Source organism: Aethina tumida, chromosome 3 (genome assembly GCF_024364675.1).
Source record: "Aethina tumida isolate Nest 87 chromosome 3, icAetTumi1.1, whole genome shotgun sequence".
Classification (NCBI taxonomy): domain Eukaryota; kingdom Metazoa; phylum Arthropoda; class Insecta; order Coleoptera; family Nitidulidae; genus Aethina; species Aethina tumida.
Window position 1 is genome coordinate 15,059,542 of NC_065437.1, and position 21,890 is coordinate 15,081,431.

General features: G+C 31.0%; 1 protein-coding gene across 13 annotated transcripts in view; it reads right to left on the minus strand.

The window, feature by feature from the left end:
* LOC109601412 (disks large 1 tumor suppressor protein-like) overlaps positions 1-21,890 on the minus strand; it is a 211,928-nt gene that overhangs the window by 37,618 nt on the left and 152,420 nt on the right. For all 13 annotated transcript variants that reach the window (XM_049965447.1, XM_049965446.1, XM_049965445.1 and 10 more), the window contains 2 exons: positions 12,076-12,114; positions 1,054-1,329 (listed from right to left, as the gene is read on the minus strand). In XM_049965447.1, the coding sequence (XP_049821404.1) occupies positions 1,054-1,329; positions 12,076-12,114 (315 nt within the window). The remainder of the gene's footprint in view (positions 1-1,053; positions 1,330-12,075; positions 12,115-21,890) is intronic.

Sequence of the window (21,890 nt, forward strand, 5' to 3'; positions counted from 1 at the left end):
CAATTTTTTACTAATGCTCTTTAAATTCGTAGCGCCATTTTTAAGAATATCCATTGCTTTTTCCATATATTTTGAACCTGTAGTTAATGAATGTTTCAACATCTGTTTAATAAAATGGTTAAAGCTCTGATATTTAATTCAATGCATTAATTATGATCACCACTGTATTTACCTCAATATTTTCCTTTAGATATATAAACTGAATGTTAATTTGAAATGGAACATTCCCAACAAAACTCTGATAAAACACAAAATAATATTAATACCACATTAAAACTGAGAATGTTAATCGAAGCGATATTGCACGTCTCGTTATTCCGCAGACGCGAAACTTGATGAAGGGGTTTCCCCCCTCTGCCGGTTAGCAACTTAATAATTAACTCGTTTTCGGGAACCTTTGTTAATAAAATTACATCTGAAAGAAGGGAACGAAACGGCTAATTAAAGTTGTGTTTTTACGGGACGTTACTTGTTCAGTTTTCTTCTTCTTGTGTCTCATTTTTTAGGCGAAGCGCATTAAGGAACGAGAACAAAGGAGTCATCCGGCGTTTTACTGTATTGTTGCCGAGTCGTATCGAGATTGTTTATTATATTCGTTTACTGTTACGTTCTGCGACTAGACAATTTAAAACTGACGGTGCAAAGCGCGGTTTACTGTTAGGACATTAGTCAGGAAATTCGATTTAATAGGACAGAAACTAATGTCTCAAATGGAAACGAGTCTCTTCGCAAATGTGTTTAATGAGTTCGTTTTCTTTTTGTGCGAGTTAGAGGCTTGATTTTAAAATTTGACGAAGGTGCATTTTTAAGGATAACAGTGTAGAATTGTAAAAATTAACCTTATTACAACAATATTATATATTAATTATATTTATATATATATGAAAAATGTCGCGGATAAATTAGACAAGAATAGTTCTGCTACTAATTCATAGAATAGTCTACTGTCGAGACGATAAACTGAAAGCCTTCTATAACTTCCTACAACAACGTTATGCAAATAATTCTTAACCAATTTTATAGGACTTAATGAAAATATGATTGTTTACTAACCAATTTGACGGTGTTGCCGGCCTTCTTGAGGGCGTCGACGGCGTGAGCATGTGGCACGTCGACCACCGACACGTCGTTGACAGAGAGGATGGAATCGTTGACGCGGAGGCGGCCGTCTGCCGACGCCGCCCCACCAGCTATCAGCTTGGTGATGTAGATGGCGGTGTCGTCGCCGATGTGCGGGTTGTCGGTGCCGCCCGCGATGCTGAAGCCCAGGCCGGCGCCGCCCCGCTCCAACACGATCTCCTCGTACTCCCACTCATCGTCACCGTTCACCTAAAAACAAAAAAGAAAAGCACGTTATAAACAAGGTTTCAAAACGTGGTAATTGGTTATAATGTTTCGTGTATTGGGGCAGTTTGTTTGAACAACATTTAGCAGGCATGTTTGCCCAATATTACTGATATAACATATCTCTCAAATTAACATTCCTTTCAAATAAATATTGTTTATATAAGCTCTGAATTAATTTTCCAGAAACAACTCAAATATGGAGAAATAGGTAGATTTAGGATGGACAAAAAAATACAAAAAAACCAATCCAGCATTTCGAAGTGAAATTCATCCGGGGGAATAAAGTGCCAACGACAGGTCTAATGGAACACTCCTAGATGACAAGGAATCAGTCATCGGCCGATCAATGTGACGGTCACGTATCGAGATCAGATATTGAGTGAAAAAGGTGAACGTTTTCCGGAAAGCCAAACGTTATTGCACGTGTATGAAACGTTCTCAAAGTAAATGTCAGTGTTCGGCTTTGGGGTATGGGGTTTCTGCAATTATTTAAAGGAATTTAATATAGAGCTTTAGGGATTGGGATAGAAGCCGAGCTTCAATGGCGAACACGTACACGTAGGTTACACTGGCATGTCAGCGTTTCTATTATTCAGCTACCCAAAGACAAATGATCGGTGCATTGGGCATTTCGGCTGGAATTTCCGCATTCCGACGCGCGAACATACATTTTTCCTGTAAAGTTTCAATTGGAAATGTATCCGATTTAAGAAACAACATGTTTTCCAGTTGTAAAGCGCGAGAAAGATAAATAACGTAGGGGAGAAGTGAAGTAAATTTGATTAGGAAGTTTTAAGACTTAAGATTAAAGTTTAAATGTACAGTGTTTGATATTCGGGAAACTGACAAATGGTGCATTTATATTTATTTTATTGAACAAATTTTACTATAGAGTTTGTTAATAAAAGTCATTATTGAGCAAAATTTCATATTTTTAATCAAATTCGCATTAGATGTTTCAATTTATGAAAAATATAATATATTTTATCAACTAATAGAAAATGGTGTACTGAATAAGAAAAATAATATTAAAAATAATTTGACACTTTTTTCTGCCAAACAATTTTTGAAGATGCCATAAAATCAATGACTAAAAAAAGTTTTAATTAAAATAAAAATATTTTGTAAATATTTTTTATGAGACAATAATTTTTAAAAATAATACTTTTTTTATATTACAAAAATACTTTTAAACAATTTCTAGATGTAAATCAAACGAAATATTATTAATTTTTGAAACTTCGAATAATTGATTATCACTTAAATTCATTTCAGTAATAAAATACTAATTAGAAAATGGTGTACTGAATAAAAAAGAAAATAAATTTAGGAATAATTCGACAGTTTTTTCTGCCAACAATTTTTGAAGATGCCATTAAAAATTAATTTTAGAAGTTTCCTTTAAAATAAAAGAAAGCATTTTGTAGATATTTTCCATAAAACAATATTTTTTAAAAAGAACATTAGTTATTTAAAATATTACTTTTATAAAAAATTTCCAGTTGTTATATCAAACAAAATATTATTAATTTTTGAAATTATTAATTTCACTTAGATTAATTTCAGTTATAAAATACTTTAATTAGAAAATGGCTTATTAAATAAAAAAAATAATATTCGAAATAATTCGACAAAGCTTCTTTCTACCAACAATTTTTGAAGACGCCATAAAGTCAATAATTAAAATTTGATTTTAGATGTTTTAATTAAAATAAATATGTTTTGTGAATATTTTCTATCAAACTATATTTTTTAAACATTTTTTTACAATAATTAAAAAAAACTTTCAAAAAAAATTATTAATTTTTGAGTAATTGATCAGTTATGCTTAGATTAATTTCATTAATTAAATGAATCCGATATTTACTTTAGTATTTGATCCTGCTCATTAAATAATTGTATAAGTAATAGAGGCCTTTAATTAGAAAATTCTGAAGCAAATCAAAGAAAATAATATTCGAAGTAAATCGACAAAGCTTCTTCCTTGCGAAAGCCACAAAGTTATCCGCAATGTAAAGCAAAATTAGCCTTTGTCTCGGTTACTGTAAAAATAGAGCAATATTTCTGCTATAAATTTTCGTAAAGCAAGTCTGTCCTTAGGGTGATTTCCATCCAATATTAAAATAAAGACATTCTCGATTCAACAAACACGAATTTTTAACCATGTTCAACTTCCGGTCTTTGTTGGTTGTGAGATTTTGTTCAGTTCGTTAATTATAAGAACGGAATATTTCGGTGGAGAGTAATGACGGATTAATTATTATTCACTTCTCACAATGTAATGAATGGTAAATTCTATCAGAATTTTTCCACACTTGTGCAAATAATCCAAACATCAATAAGGTGTTTTCTCGCGTTTATTTCCTTCACAGTATATCTCGCAATTCCACGAATCGTGGAGGATTTATATCCGGCACATAAATAACGAACGCGGCCACTGGAATTGAAAATATCGTATTTTAATTGAATTTCTAATTCTTATCACTGCGTGTCCGATTTCTGTACACGTATGCCTGGCACAACATACAATGATAACATTTTAACGATTTCAATGCTCTTTTATTTGCTGGTAACGTAGACCTTAATGATGAGCTATTTTTGGTCATTTTCACTAAAATCGAATTGTAATTTGTGGCAGCCATATAAATTATATCTTCAGAAAGCTCAACTTAGAAATATAACTCGACTATACGTAAAGTTTCCAGTTCTATTTCCTGATTCCATATAAAAAGCAATGTTTTATAGTTGAACTTTCCTAAAATATTCAACGCCGCGTTCGATCCGGGGAAAAACTTAAACTAGATTTTACGAAGGAGCACCCGTGTAATTTTTATATTTAAAGAAATAAAACCACCAGGAAAACATCACATAAATATTTATTCGGCGCAGTGTAGAAATGATTTAAACCTGGAAACTTTTCGCATAAAATCGGGCGAGATGAATCCGAGACCGTAAATCCGTCGTGACGCGACGGATCCCGCGTAACCGGCCAGACACAACATTCGGTCACAACCGATTTTACACGCCCGAGCCTCTGGCTACGTAAGTTTGCACTTTCCGAACTAATTGCAATTCGAGATTTGGTTGCGTTTTTTTGTGACCGGAAATCCGACCCGCTGAGTTTCCTGCAATTTAAACGTGTCTCGCAGGATTTTTCTGGGGAAGTTTTAACGGAATCCCTTTAAATTGTTTTTTGTGGTTATTATTTATTTTGGTGCAGCATGAAAAAATTTAAAATGTTACAATTTGGAGCTGAAAAGAAATAATTTCGGATTAAATTCTTATATTCAGAGTTCCATAAATGATGAAGAAAAAGTAATTGGCAATTAATTTTTTCAGTTTTTTTTAATTAATTAAATACATTCAAGACGTTGTATTCATTATATATGAAATACATTTTACTGAAGAATTTTTGAGTAAAATTTTACTGAACTATATTCATAATATTATTGTCCTGCTGGAATTCATAGATTTAAAATAAAAGGACATATATGATATGTATAGTATGTATGTATTATCATACCAACTTTTTAAAATATTAATTATTTTATATATAACTCTTTTATTTGATATGACCTGTTTTTTTTATACAATATATATTATATTATATTATTATACATTATTTTTATATAGTATTAATATATTATAAAAACTACTATATTCTTATACTATAAAATGCTTTAAATTTATTTTTCTGAACTAACCTGGATATAGCAACTTTAATTTTGAAAGGGATTTTTAATGAATGGTGTTATTTAATTTAACATTAACACTTTGTATAATAACATTTTGTTTTTTAACTTTTTTGGATCATTTCCATGACATAATCTCGATTATTTTTTGAATATATGACAAGTCTAAATTCCTTTAAGCTTCTTGATTTGAAGAGCAAGAATTCATTTAAATTAGTACAATTTTATGTTAAATTTGGTTATAAACGTGATTCCCCATGTCGTCTATAGGGTTGACCTGGAGATTGGAACGGGCAAAACAAAACATCAATACTTTAGTGTTTTAACAATCCGTCATAATGTTGGATTTGTGTTTCACATCGATTTCATGTTGAAAAACATTTATAAAGAACATCATTTCTTCGATATATGGATGCAAGATATTGTTTTACTGTGGAATAACAAACTTTTTAAGTAGACTTGTCACTAAAAACTCGTTCCTACTATTCTGTGGTCCAGTGAATGTGATAGTACGCAAGTCTAAATTGGACTTCTTTCCCATTTTTAGAAGAAACCAGATTTTTTTCCTGTAAGTGTAAGCTTAATCGAACCCCATCCAATAATCATCTCACAGTTCTTGAACTAAGTTCAGCAAGTCTTTTGCAGTTTGTCTTTAATTTCAAATGACGATCATATTGGACTGTTTTTTGACAATTGAATTATCTGTTGTCATTCCAGTTTTTCGAACTCGTAGCCAGTTTTCCTAAATTTTTTAATAATAGTAATATTTAGCCATCACTTTTGTTTCCCTTGGTAACTTCAGTTATAATTTTCCTTACAGTTTCACTTCAACTAATAATTAAATAATTATAATAAGCAAAATACTGGTAAATAATCACATATTCACAGAGAGCCAGGCCATAAGGTAAAAAGTTGCTGTAACTTTGTCCATTGAAAAATAAAAAAAGTACATAATTTTTAAAAAATGAAATTAGATTGACCAAATACATAGTAAATACACCAATAACAGAAAAAACAATAAATATATTTTATTGTTTTTCAGAATTGATAATATTTATAATTTTCATTTCAGTTTAATTAATACAAATTTAATTTAAATGTTTTAATTTAAATTAAAATAAATTTTATTCAACCAACTAATAATTAAAAAATGCTAATTTTAACTTGGTGTAATTTGTGTCAAATTTTATTGATATTATTTATAATGATACTTAAACCACATTATTCAAATATGGTGTTTTTAAATTATTAAGCAGATGATTAATATTTATAGTTTAAAATTAGGACTCTTACCATATTCAATTAGGTTTTTACTAATAAGGCATTAAATATTTATTTTACTTACTTTAATTTATGCGAAATTCGTGTTTCTAATCAAGTATATATTTTTTAATAATGCTAACTGTAATTTGTTGCTTTCTCTCTTAATGTCTATTGTACTATTCTTGGTGATATTTTAAATTGCATGATTATGATTAAAAAAGTACAATGACAACGTTTGAAAACAGTAATATGTGTTTTAAATATAAATATGAACAATATAAGTAATTTGTAACATGTTATAAAAACGTGGGTTTGAGAAATCGTAAATATTTAATTGATTGGCACAATAATAAGTTTTCTATTTTGGTACCAAAAACGTCTGTAATTTTATTGTTTTCAATTTTGGAATGATTCCATGAGCCGTCCACTGGTTCATACCAACTAAAACTAGCCGAAAATATTACATAAATCCCCCTGAACAGTGAAAACTAGGAATTATTTAAAAATGCACATGGCATCGCACATTTACGTTCCAATCATAGATATTGCACAATCGAGGTTAAACGCACACGGTTCAAAAATACATAAAACGAGCGAGTTTTCCAAAAAACAACACCCACCGCAGTCTGCGATCTCGTCCCATTCTTGCCGTGATTACTCTTGACGCCGCAACCCATTTAAATCCACCTGGACCGCGATAACAAAAACCGTCACACCCAACAACCAAAACAACAACAACAACAAAACCAATAAAAAGAAAGTTCACGCACAGTTACCCGTTGGAAGGCCGTTCGATATTTAAATGCGGTTTACACGAACAATTAACGACCGAATTTGAACAAAGGAAAAAAATCCGTGGAGCGTCGCACAGTCAGCGATATCGAACTAAGCCCGAAAATCGTCTGCTGCGTGTTGCTGCCGCTGGATGCTTGGGAGACTCGGTCCCGCTACATTTTCATACCGTTAAATTTCACGGTTCCACACGTATGCGGCTGACAGAAACGATATTTTCAGTAACTGTGCCGATGCGAGATCAGATCGTTGCTCGAATGGAAGACCGTGCATACAAACATTATGGTTATTTTTATTGTTGCGGAATAATGCGTCCGATTTCGAGGTCGTGACTAAAATTTGGGCTATACTTTGAAGTTATGAGCTCGGACTTCTCTGGAGGGTTGTTTACTGGAAATTCCCTTGTCCAACAGTTCCTATTAAAAGTTACCGCAAGCGATTAACGAACATAGATATGAAACAAAAACAGTCATTCGACCATGGTCAAATCACAAATTCTACGTTCCAAACAATGGCAAATAATCCATTTTTTATGGTAATTATTTTACAATAATTATTAACTAATTAAACAACGAAAAATAAAAAATTGTTTTGAAAAATACAATAAAAATATTTTTAATAGGCTAATTTTTAATAACAATTAATTTTCTATGAATTGTCAATTAATTTCCATAAACCAAGTTTTTGATTTTGTTATACGTAAATTCAGGGAGAACATGAAAAAAAATTTGCTACATAAAAATAAACTAGTCACAATGGAATAGGTTTCACATCAAAGTATTATTTGTAACTTTTTATTTAATAAATATATAGAAATGATTTTTTTTGTTGCTGTATAAAAACAATTGTATAATAAATTTGCGGATTTAATTATAGTAGAGTTAAAAAAATTAAAATATTTTATATTAATATTCAAATTAATGTAACAATATAAATATGTCGAAAAATTAAATATATTCTTATATTTAATAGTGTCCTCTACTTCTTCAAAGATCAGCGTAACTTTAATGTATTGATTGTACCAACCGGCTGATCAGATCTTCTCTCTGAAGATGTTGAACTAATTTTTGAATGCGTCGCCCTAGAATGTCCCAAAGATGTTTTATTGGATTTATATTGGGACTATTCGCTGGCATAACACCCAAATCATGTTCTTCAAAGAAATTTTAAACAACTCTGACAGCGTGTAGCTTTGCAGTCTTGTTATAAAGTGAAATTTGGTCTTTACTGATTCAAGTAACACAATGGGTTGTAGAATATCATTAAAGTATCGCCGCTCCGTTTGCCAAAACGTGAAGAACTGTACTTCTCCTTCAAAAGTTCTTCAGCCACAGTTCTTGTCAAATATCATTCTCCTCGGTGTCTATAGACTCTTGAGTCATTTGATCCTCTGACAAGTTGTTCTTGTTCGCTTTTGAAGTGACGCCTGAACCAAATGTCGATCTTCTAGAGGAGTGGTCAGTCCCGGACGAGTATCATATGGTCTCCTGCGACTGATACCAATTTCTCTAGACCGATTCCACAATCTGTGAATAACCGAGTGACTTCTTTGGAGCAAGTTGGCCACGTATCACTACGATCGACCTTCTTGCAGAAGTGCAAAGGCCCTAACACTTTCATCTCTATTGAAAGGTATTCTTTATACAATAAGTCTTCCAAAAAGTCGTTGTTTATGATATGTGCGAATTAAACGACTCTCTTCTGAAGCATTTTAATAATAAATTTCAATTATTTTAAATTTTCTACACATATTAAAAAAATTAGAAGATTTTTGTAACATTAAAATGTACTGTAGTGCGTATAAGATTATCTATGATGTAAACTTAACATTCCAAAAATGCAGATACGACTTTAACCCACGGTTCAAAATCTCGTTTGTGGTTTATTAAACATAAAGCAACATCGCTGGGCCAAATCGTTCGTGAAACCCTCGGATGGTTTACCCAGAACGAGAATCATACTTTGGCACGCGGCCTTATCAGTAGTTTATTTTTCCGAACATGCGAAACCAGGTAATGGCAACCGATACGATCAACCGCCCGGAAAATTGCGGAAGACGTTTCACGCACCGCTTCCGGTTTGTTTGCGCGTATGAAAAATAATTGCGCCGTTTTAACGCCTCCGGATCACGCCACAGATATGTTTTATTGTATCGGGATAAAAGACTTTTCTGTGCAAAACGGTATATTGATTGTTTTTTTTTTTTCTTTAGTATCGTTAGAACGGAATAACTGCAAACTCTGTTATTATAGCGAGCTTGTTCGGTGGGCGCTCTGGAACGAAATAATCTTCGGCAACGGCAAGTAACTGGCGTAATCTGATTAAGGCCGAGTTTCCAGTACGATCGGAAGTGAATTTTTGCGCTCCGTCAAAGTTTACGCGAGACGCTAATGAGATTAGGGTTTGTTTGAGTATTTTCTTTCTGTGTAAGTTGCCAGAAAGTGAAATTTGTCACCCAAAAAAATGATGTTTACGAAAATAGCATTAAAATTTTCAGTTAAAATTAAGTTGCCCATCACTTTGTCACGGCAAATAAACTTTGTTTTTGTAAAAAAAATCATAAATAGACTAATAAAGTGGTCTTCTTAATTAATTGTAAACTGTAATATTGATAAGGGCGATTAATAATCACAAATAAAATTAACAAATGTGATTTATTTACTTCTGTGATACAGTCACATCTGTATTTAATCAAAATTAAATAAATATTTAGAATAACTATAACTTCAAATATGGTGTGCCTTCCGACAATCATTATTAATATTTAATCAAGTTAAAATGACGCAATATCATAAATTAATTAATAAAAATGATTTCTATCTTGGGACTCCAGAAATCTAAGGCAATTTGATGTCAGCGTGGGTTGGCAGGAATATAAATTCAAAACCATTCCATTGGCCTCTTAAATTTTTAAAAATCTATTTATTGAAAAATAATTTACTCGATGCTTTTAAATTCCCTAGTAAAACACAATTTCCCCGGGAGCATCGATTTTAATGGCTTATAAACTTTGACTTGACGATGAAACATCGAATTGGAGGCATTTAATAAACCGTGTCGAAAGTTGAGGACTTAGAAGCGTTAAATCCGACCAAAAAAAGCACAAATTCAAAGGTAATCAATTCTCGCTGTATCGGAGACGCAATTTGCATATAAAACGGGTAATTTTAAGCGTCATTGATCCTTGACAACTAATTACAAATGTAAACTTTATCGTAACGTCGTCACTCACTCTTCCGCCTTACACAACGGACGATGCGAAATGTGGGAACCATTTGAAATGATGTAGTAACAAAAATATCATCGTTCCCTTCATCGCGAACCTAATGGTCAATTTAAGGAGCAGAAAAGGGCCCATTTTAGTCTTTTAAACATAAATCGGGGTGCGAGACGCAACAAAAGCCCGGACTGTATTCATACCGTTAAGCTAATTTGTTATTTCTGTGATAGCGTTTCTCATTTAAGCCACTCTTTTACGTCCATTTTTTTATTTTTGAGTCCCGTGCACGTGAACGCGTATAGTTTGGATGATTTGCATGTTTAAAAGCGCCACATTACAGAAAGTGGATTGCTTTGTTAAATTATGAATGAACAGCCTGGGCTTTAATTAGGGAATTTGGTTTTCCACTTTCGGAATTAATAATTACCATTCAAACTTTATGCTTCACCTAAAACTGCATTTGAAACCACTCGCCGGGACGATTATAATCGATGCTGGCTTGTGTATTTTTTTGGTCATGTTCGAAACAGACTTTTGGGTTGAAAAGCCGCAAAAAGGACCGAACGGAAACGGACAAAAGGCGGAAGACATAAGTGGCCGGCCGGACATCGTCGTTGAGGGATGGACCGGAGCTACGACTTTTAGTCTTACTTAGGACGGAGATGTTGCTACTTAGGACAACCCCCGTCGGGATTTATGGTCCTTCAGCGTAAACGGGGATGAAATAGCGAAAAAAATTAAACGAAATGTGAAAAACGATCTGCTTTGGAAGTAGTTACTCTAATTTTTATATTTTATTGATCGATTATATTTCTGTAATTCTAAATTAAAATGTGTTTCTACAACATATATATCCAGATAATAAAAAATGTCTAATGAAAAATTAAATGTGTTCATTTTTTCACTTTTTTAGAAGAAACCATAGTTTAGTTTGAGGTCAAACGAAGTTCCATCCACTAATTCAATTCAACAATTTTAGTATGTCCTATTTCCTCCAGGTTGGCTAAAATTATAGTTGACGATAAGATTGAATTGTTTCGAATTCAAACAATATTTTTGTAATTACGAAATACCTCGTATATTTTTACTTTCTTTATTTCTGAGACAATTCCCGATCAGACTGTGACATTTAAAAAAAACGACGTCAGGTGATCTCAGAAAATTACCATCGCAATGATTCAGTGATTAGTTTGACAGACAGGAATAAGATAATTTATCAAAATCACATTTTCAACTCTTACTATTTTGTTTTTGCCTTTTTTGACAGGCACTTTTCGAAAAAGAGGACATTTTGATGAATTTAACAATACCAATTTATTTGCGATTGGATTAGAAATAACTTCATAAATTAAATTATTTCTAAGCGAGATACTGTATAATAAATTTAAACTTAACAAAACCTCGGCAACGAACTATGAATTTAGCTTTTGTAAAACAATTTATGCTTTCGTAATGAACTAATAGTTTGTAATTAAATTACTGTGTACTTCAAAATATTAAAGAGCCCAACTTAAGAACATAGTTCACCTCAATAGTAGTGTAAAATCTGCGGGCAGTGAACATCCCTTATTGCCAAAAATGTAATATTGTATGATAATTCAGACAGTTTTTTTTCCAAGGAAGATAGCTGAAGAAAGAGAAGAAAGGAAAAAAACCAATTAAAACATTTAAAAATAAAATTGTATAGTACGGCTTTCTTTATGGTCATGTATATTTTACATGATGTATGTATTCAATAAACAACGAGCTAAAAATACTTACGGGTTTGTGATCTCCAGAGCCCAGCAATGGAGAATGTGCCTGAAACAATTATTAACATTAATATACACTGGATAATGTAAATATAATATCATTTCTTTTAAAATTTATGGTAGGAATTATTTTCGGTTTTAGGTGTGAACGATTTATAGGAAAAAAATGAAATAAATGTGTGAATGGTTTATAAATGGGTATGAAAAATCCGCAAAATATTTATGTATATTGAAACTTTCAATTTGAAACACACAGGGAGAGAAATAGATAAAAGGAAAAAAATTCTTAGAATCAATCGGGAGATCCCGGAGGCGAAACCGCGACAAAAGCTTTGTAAATCCGGCCCGAATATCCGACAAAGAAAAACCTTGTCCCGTTTAGAAGTTCCGCCATCGCAACGTGCATGTGTCGCCTGAATGCAAATACATTTCGCCCGCATCCGGAATTATTTACACGAAAACTATGTCGTCCCATGAAAAACGACCGCAATCGTCGGACGACCGGTGCGGTGCGCAAATAGAATTTCATCCCGGCTAATTTTACACTAATCGAATTCGACCCTTGCGCGATTTCGGAACCGTCCGCAAAACCGACGTCTCTTCACCTCCCCAAATTATCGTGCATTAAAATCGAACTGGGAGGCGAAAAGTTCGCCCAAGTTTTCGTTTTCTTTTAGTTTTATCGGTGCGCGACCGGAGCTAAATTGTTTCGGAATAGGTCAATTCGGTTATGTAGGTCGCAGACGGTTTTGTTCGGGAATTATTGGGAGAATTTGCCGTGCGACCAAATCCTTTTCTATTGCCTTATCTGCATGGCATTTTATTATATGTTGGAAAATATAATTTTATTAAAAATTTATAATATCTGTTACACGGAAATTCTCTTTAATAAAATGGTTATTAATGTGTATTTCAAATTTCGATTTAAAATAATTTATATATATTAAATACTATATTTTATTAAGCTGTTAAAATAGATTACATTTTCTATATTGGATAAATATTTTTTCCATTCATTACGTATATTTACATTTGTTAAACAAATGGAATAAAATACAATACAAATTGATTAAACTCTTTGTTATAAAATATGAAATTTTAAAATATAAAGCTTTTGTCAAATTTGATAAATTACGAAACAAAATATAAATTTCTTCTATAATTAGATTATTGTGTATAATAATTAAAATAAAAACAATAATTTTAAATAAAAAAATAGTTTTCTTAGACAATTTTTTTTTACATTTATACAATTCTTTTATAAAAAATTAAAACTGATTAAATGTTTGTGCTTAAAAATAACATATTTAGTTTTGCATGTTCAAATATCTTCAAGAAATACAGGAAATAAATGTGATACAAAAAATGTTTGCAATAATTAAAACATAATTTTAAACAAAAATCAATTATTACATTTGATAAAACTACAAAATTTTTAAATTAATTAATTTTTGTTAGATTTTTTATCCTAAAATTGAAAAATTTATAGTCTTGCTTTTTCAAATATCTACCAAAAATATAGAAATATAATATATTAATACAGAATAAATTAATAATTTTAAATAAAATTTTTTTTATTAAAGTTTATTTAAAAATTAAATTAGAATTTCTGTGCTTCAAAAAAATATAGAAAATAAATTTGGTGAATTGTGTTTAATAATTAAAATAAAAACAATTTTAAACAAAATTCAACTCTTATAAATGATAAAATTACAATTTTATACAGATCTTTATTTCTAAATTTATTCGATTTCTGTGCTTAAAAAGGAAATATGTATATTCAAATAGCTGAAATAAATTTATGAAATAAATTTGATAATTCGTTCAGATTCACTTTGTAAAAAGTAAAAAATAAAAAATTAATGTTATTATACTTAGTATAAGATACTTCATACTTTTGACCATGGTTGTACTTACAAATAAATAATAGTTATAAGACATTTTTTCTTTCAACAATTATCTGTTATCATAAAAAAGTGTTGACACACTATCCTTTATTAAAAAACTAAAAAATAACTGTTACCAAATTTATAAAAAAATTATAAATTTACATAAAGTAAACGATAAACCTTTTTTAATATAAATTATTTATATTTTTTTTTTAGTGGTTTAATCTTTCATTTTAATTTAGTAACTATTTAAGCAACTGTATACCCCCTCATATTAATTAAAGTAAACAATATTTTTTGTTTTAATAAATTATTCCAATTTATATCTATCATCGTTAAACGTAAAATATCGACCAGCCATTGAGCAATTTCACCGAACGGCGCACGAAATTATAACGCCCATTGATTTCCTAATTAATTCGCCTCGTAATTTACATGCAAATAACAAGTTCGACGTCGATTGCACCCCGCATCGTCCGCGGGAGGCTGATTGCAGCTCTTTCGCCCGGACCGCGTGCAATCTTTGCACGCCGTATTTACCAGTCAATTCCTTTCGCCCCCGCCATAGGTTAATTTACCAGTCCCAAGGCCTTTCCATTACGGCAAAGACAAATTCGTAATTGGGGACTTTGAAAATACTAAACACGCCATGTAATTTGGATTTTAGCGCTTTGTGTTAATTAATGTAACAGAAGTAAAATGATTAATGTAATATTGATTGGCCGCAACGAACAATGGAGGCGATTAATTGTTTGAATAATTCGTCGATTTAATGTGGCAACTTAATATCACTTATATTAAATAGTTCGCCGAAAGTTTTCTCATAACTTTTAATCAGATTTATAATTACGACGTCGTACCTCTAAAATTAATACCGCAGTAATAGTTCACGCTCCAAATTGCAAAACTATGGAGAATTCCGATGTTATTACACGTGCTTAACTCTAAACTGATTAACCGAAAACAATGTAAAACATGTGTTAGTTTCGGGTTAGTTTGGAAAGATTATACATAAAAATATAAATGTTTTTACGTTAATTTAATAATCGCTTAAGGTAATTTTAAAACATTTCAAGTAAACATATTAATTAAAAACTTAATTCTGGTAATATATCAAACTGAAATTAATTTATTGTTAAATATTGGGTAGTGAGGAATTAAGTACTTTGGTGCAAAAATGAAAAATGTCTCATCATAAAGCAAATAGTGGTGATTCCACCATCTCGCGACGAAGATAAATAATGACGAGATCAAAACGCACACACCCATACGTATTCCCCACGAGATTTTACCGCCCTTATCCCGAGACGTGACGATTTGCGATCTTTCCATTTATCCTACGGTTTTCACATTCATTTCCCGTTCGGATTCAACACGTACGATACGTTTTACTTATTTAGTAAATTTGTCGGAGTTCATTAATTGAATGTTCTCGAGATAAAAGACAGTTTTCGTTTCCAATTAGACGTATCTCAATTATTAAAGGCGGTGCAAAGGAACTGCGCTTTTATGCGCTTTTGTAAAAATTAATATTGTGCCGTTTTTCTTTTGTCGACTCCGGGATGTTCGCTTTCGTGTTCTACCCACCCCCCGCTTTTTCTCATTTCGCGAATTTGTCTTCGTTCACCGTAAAGTATGTTGCTTTAAGAGAGTGAAATATCACTTTGATATTCTTATCTGGTGCGGGGGAGCTCGGCTTTGATTATATTTGCATCAATTTGCCTAATCTGCGTTCCATTGGGAAAAATCTCTTGTTTCCCGCCTTATGTTTACCATTCCAGGAATGATATCTAAATAAGATAAATTGAGGTTGTTTAAGAAGACGGATTTCGTGGTTGAAACAATTTCGCAGACGGTTTTTAATTAACTGGCTGGAATTTGCAATTTTACGCAATTTTTATAATGTATTATAAAAATAAATTATCATTATTTTTGTGGATGGTCAATATTTTTGCCAGGTAGAGTATTTCAGAATTATTTACTCTTATATTTTTGAAGCTGGACAAAAAATTGAATATTTTTACAAGAAATGAATTCAATGTTAAACATCAACAGAACCAGGAAATATCCTAAGATTTCGGTACAGATATTTCTAATCGAACTGCCGGACGTCGGTTATGTGAAGATGGGCCACTTGAACGAAACCGTAAAATCTAGATAGAGTTTGCCAGAAATCATTGGCCTGGAGTGTAAAATTTAGTATTATGAAGTGATGAAACCAAGTATAAATTTTTTGAATAAGATAGTAGGCAATATGTAAGAAGCGAGACACGATTTTAAGTCCTAAAAACCAACAGTTAAAAACGGTGGTGAAAACATCATCAAGAAAGAGTATTTGTAGAAAGTTTTAGAAGAAGGGGCAAACATTCCTGTGGACTCAATGATCAGACGACGTCGAAAAGTTATTAAATAGAATGGTTATGCTACCAAATTATAATATTTCTAAAGTTATTTCGTGTGTATTATATTATTCCATACTTATGCTGTGACCATGACTACACATATATGTGGTTGTTTCTATTCAATAAGAAAAAATATATAAATGATCTAATGAAAAGAAGAATAATAAAATTTATTACATATTTTTGACCACCATTGTAAATGGAGCAGTGTTTTAAACTTATTTTAGTGTATTTTATAATAAATCATAAAAGGTTTAAAATTTTAAGATGCTACAATAATATATATTTATATTTCCAAACTTGAAAAAATAATTCGGAGGTAAATAAATTTGTCGGAAATCTGCCACATTCTCGACCTTCTTCCCTTTAAACAAAGTAAACATTTTATCTATTTTGCTAAATTAATTAGCATAATGTAACTACACAATTATCTTAAACTCTTTGTTTACTATATATAATTTTAAAATATTTATATAAAACAATAAAAAACAAATAAAAAATTTACAATTTTTAAACATTTTAAAATTCACTAAATTTACTAAAATGTATATGGAACCGGAATATTGACGATTAACACAAAAATTTGGTTAAACATTCTTTAAATCTTTATATAATATGTGTTTACACATTTTTTTTTATTGAGGAAATACGTTTATAAAAATAGATTTAATAAAATAATTGTATTTTTCAAACTTATTACATACAATGAAATATTTTTAAAACAAAAAGAAACTATTCTCATTATTTACAGATAATTAATAGATAAAATACACAATACTTTAATTACAATATTTTGTTGGAAACATTGAAAATTGCGTGTGTAGAAAATTTCAAGGCGCCCAGACAATGATAAAACGTTGTACATAAGACGCTATTTATAATTCAGCACACATATGTGTAGAAACGAATCGTACGTTGGAACCGGTCTATTTTAAATAATCTTACACAACACATCAATAAGAGTGTATGACATGGAATGCTGCCAATATGTCGCTACAACATTAACGGTAATGCCGTTTGAATAACGCCCAAAAAAACGAAAATTCTATTATGTCGAAATTTTGCGCATAAATAGACGTGATGTGTGGGAAAAATATCGACATATATGTATGTGTGTATGCGTCGGCTTTATCCCGTACGGCAAACAGATACGATCGTGGATTGAAAATTTTACGAAATTGAAAACAAATTGATATTCAGGAGTAATCCCGGACGGAGAAACAGGTGGACGTGTATACATGACGTGTTATAAAGGATGCCGTATGATTAAATAATCAGATAATCCCGCAGATAGTGCATGGAATATCAGGCGTATGTTTTTAAATGAAATATTAATTTTCCGGCACACGTTTTTCATATAGTTTTTGCCGGTTTTGTTTCGTGATACCTAAAAATAATATTATGTTGAGAAATAGATTTAAAAACTAGACAATTTTAATAAAAATGTTAATATAATTTTATGAACGAAAATTGAACGTTTAAGACGTAAAACTTCGTAAAAGTAATACAGAACAAATTCTCCAACAACAATATCAATAATCCAATATGCCTATCAATTCCTGCAGCAAATCTAAAATCGATACCTGTTCATGGAAACTGGGTAAACTTTCCAGACATACTGCACCCTTCAAAGACGTTAGGGACCATCAATTAAGGTCTTCGAGGGACGAGAATCGGTTTTAAATTAAAATATACGACGTGTTCCGGAGGGCGCGTGCAAAAAATTTTTGTCCGCTTCGCATGGATTAGAAAAAAACCGATCGTACACAACGTGAACGATGCAATGAATTGGGGTGGGCGGCAGCCGAGTACGCCCCATGAATTTCGGTGCGTAACGTTCGCCCCGGGCGTGTTTGCTGATATATGTAAGCACGTGATCGGGGGTAATTGATGTTGCCGTTAAATTGGTGCGTCGGTTAATGCTGCTCAATCTAAATTCGAATCGCTTTAATTAAGCTCGTTTGTCACCTGTTTTCTTTTATTCTGTCCGGATTATTATGAGCGATCGCTCTTTTTGTTTGTGCGCCGTTAAATAAATACGAGCAAACAAAAAGCATATGGAAAACGAAAGAAAAATATGGGAGTTTTAACGTTTTGTTAGAATAGTGGCGAATGCGCCGGTGTATTATACACTCCAGCTAAATTCTTCGACCACTAGAAACTGAGATAAGTCAAGACTAAAGAGTTAAAGTTTTGCGGGTGCGTCAGATTCAAACCGGAGGCAATTTTAATTTCCTTATTTGACTGATTTGCCTTAAGTTGGAACGGCAAGAATCATGTTTACACAGCTCATTGAAAATTGACATTCGGGTCACGTACGAGTCGTGATTTCGTTCAAAGAACGACTGGATAAGTGCCGAAGAGTAGACGGGAGATAACTCTCTTTACCCAATAAGAATACCCCATTATGCCCGATTTAATACCGACGAAAAGGAAAAAATAAAAGGAAAAACGAAGCAAAAACGTTTCCATTCGAACGGAATCAATCGGAGACGTTTTTTTTTGTTCGAAGCGTTTATGAAGTTCGAAAATATTGTCTAATTCGGTCCAAGTAAACTTCATAAAAGGCATTGTTAAGGAAACGCATCGTCTGTGATCCCCTTTATTAGGAAATGTGAGGATTCCGTTGAAATTAAGTGCACCAATTGTGTTGCAGAAACATGGTATTATTTAATATATAAAAAATATAAAAATATAATTTGCAATGTTGCAAATTAATATGATAATTAGTAAAACATCGTGTATATTAGTTTTTTAGGAAACTTAAAATATTTATAAAAATTTTCAGTTTGAACTAAAAAATTAATTATATATACCATACTTTTTGGTGCTTTTCGTGTCTTTTACAGTAAAATAGTGGAATAATACACATGAGTATGATTGTATGACTATGATATTTTAATTTAATAACAATTTACTAAACATTTAATTACTTCAACTAGACAAACATTTATACAAACAGTGTATTATTTGAAAGCTCAAAAGTTTTATTTAAATTGTTACAAACATGTGTTTGCACACCAAAATTAATTTGTTACTGTTATTTACAATACTTAGAAATAAAAAGGTTTATCAAATTAATTAATGTTGAATAAATATAATAGAACATCAACATGAAATTTATGAATTTTACCTGTCAACAAATTTAAATATTTATTGATGTTTAGATAATGTGATATATTTTATCAAATTTCAAAACAATATATATATATATATATATATATATATATATATATATATATATATATTCATATAAGTTATTAAATTAAAAAAATAATAATAATAAACTATAATAAATAATAAATAAATATAAATAATTTCAACTAAAATCAATCAATTCAATCTTAGTTATAAAATTAATTAATTTATATATTTTTTTTCTTTTATTTAGGTGCTAATAAAAAGTAAATTTATGAATGAACATGATAAAAGTTTAACAATGTTATAAAATTAAAGAATTTATGAACACCTTATTCTCTTTTAATTAGACTTTTATCAAATTAAATTCTAAACTGTTAATTGCTTCTGAATTTAAAATCTTCAAATAAATCTTTAATTTATTATTTTTATACAAAATAAATATAATTAATGTACACAGTAACATTAAAAAGTAAATTCGTGTATAGACATGAAAACAATTTAAAAATATAAAATTTATGAATTTATATGATCAATCTTTTTTACACAAAAGTTCATTTAAAATTGACAAATTTAAATATTTTGTTATTTATTTTGATAAAATTTGATTTGATATTTTTTCTATATAAAAACTTTTATGAAATTAAATTAAATATTAAAAAAAAAATAAAATTTTTAATTCATTATTTTTATTCGAAATAATTATAAAATTCAATAAAAACTAAATCGGGAATCAACCTTCTTTTCTTTTATTTAGATAAATCATAATTTAAAATTGATAAATTTAAAGATTTATTGTATTGTTTAGATAAAACTTAAAATCTTTAAAATAATTTTCATAACTAATTTTTAATTACTTATTTTTATACCAAATAATTATAATTAGTGTACACAATAACAATCAAATCAACTTCGTGAATGAACATAAAAACCGTTTAATAATATTATGAAATTTTTGAATTTGTGAATAACTTGTTTCCTCATAAATTTACTGATTATTTTAGATAAGATTAAGTTGATATTTTTCGTATATAAAACTTCAAATTAAATGGTAAATTATCTCAAATTTTAACTGATTTGCTGCTTATAAAGATTATTATCTTTTGAATATTATAAATACTATGCTGAGAACATAAAAACTACTATTACTAAAAATGTAATTTTTATTTAATTTTAAGGGATTTATTTTTTCATGTAAAATTAGCATGTATATAAATTAGAAAACCAAATAATTGGAGAGCGAAGATTGAAATAAATTTAAATATTTATTTTTTCTCTAGATAAAACCTGATTTAATATATTTTACCAGTTAAACAAAATATTGTCAAAAATAATTAATGAGCTTTAATTTTGTCTATGCTAAAAATATATCCCTCAACGTTTTACCACCAGTTTACATCCGAAGAACATTTTCGTTCTGCCGTTCTCGAAATTGAATTTGAAGTTATCTCGCCACGTCAGGCTGTTTGGTTTTTGCGCGTCGCCACAAATGCATTATTTATTAGGCCCGAGTCCACGTCGCGAGACGCAATAATAAATCTCCGGGGAGGAAGACGACCGTCAAGTTCGCACGCTATCAGTTACGGAACTGACAGCCAATACTGGAACAAACATCTTCAATTAGGGCGCTAATACCGCCGGACGGGGACCGAAACGCTACTACTGATCCTCAATCCCGGTGATTGATTTCGATTATTTTCATCACGGTTATCGTGCCATCGCGGCGCAATTAGCCGACGAGTTTTCGGTTTTGTTTCGTTCCACCGAGTGGGGTGGAAATAAATTGAATTGTCTCGCGAGACTATTTATTATATTTTCAAGTTTATTGCGATATATTGCCGGTGGCAGCTGTAATTTACCCCCGTTGCGGTTACAGAAGATACATCACCGCACTAGAACGCATCATTTATATCGAGTTTTTCTTCGGGCCTTTGTAAGCGATAACGGGGCTATTTGAATATAGCGTTTACCCGGATTAAAATCGAATGGGATATTCAGCAGACTCCGTGACGGTCGTATAATTCAATTATGTGTAACTGGGGAGTTTATTCTTTAAATTAGCCGCCGCCGAGAACGAGTCACGTCTCCACTATCCGTAATTAACGGGTGATAATGGTCCGACTGAGTTTCCTAAGGAAATGAGATACAAACGTGGATGGAGACGGTTCGTGCAATTTCCTTATACCTGATTAATTCTGGGGGGGATTATCAACTCACTTTCCTCGCTCACCTCTCGGTTTTATAGGTGTTCTTTGTTGTCAAAGGAACTATTATTCTTTACTCGGTTATCGTACTTCCACTGTTCTCGAGAGGTTTGTTATTAATTAACGGGACGCTTCCACTTGTGATGTTGAAAAATGCACAAAAGGTGCAAATTAATACACCCGAGATGCAAC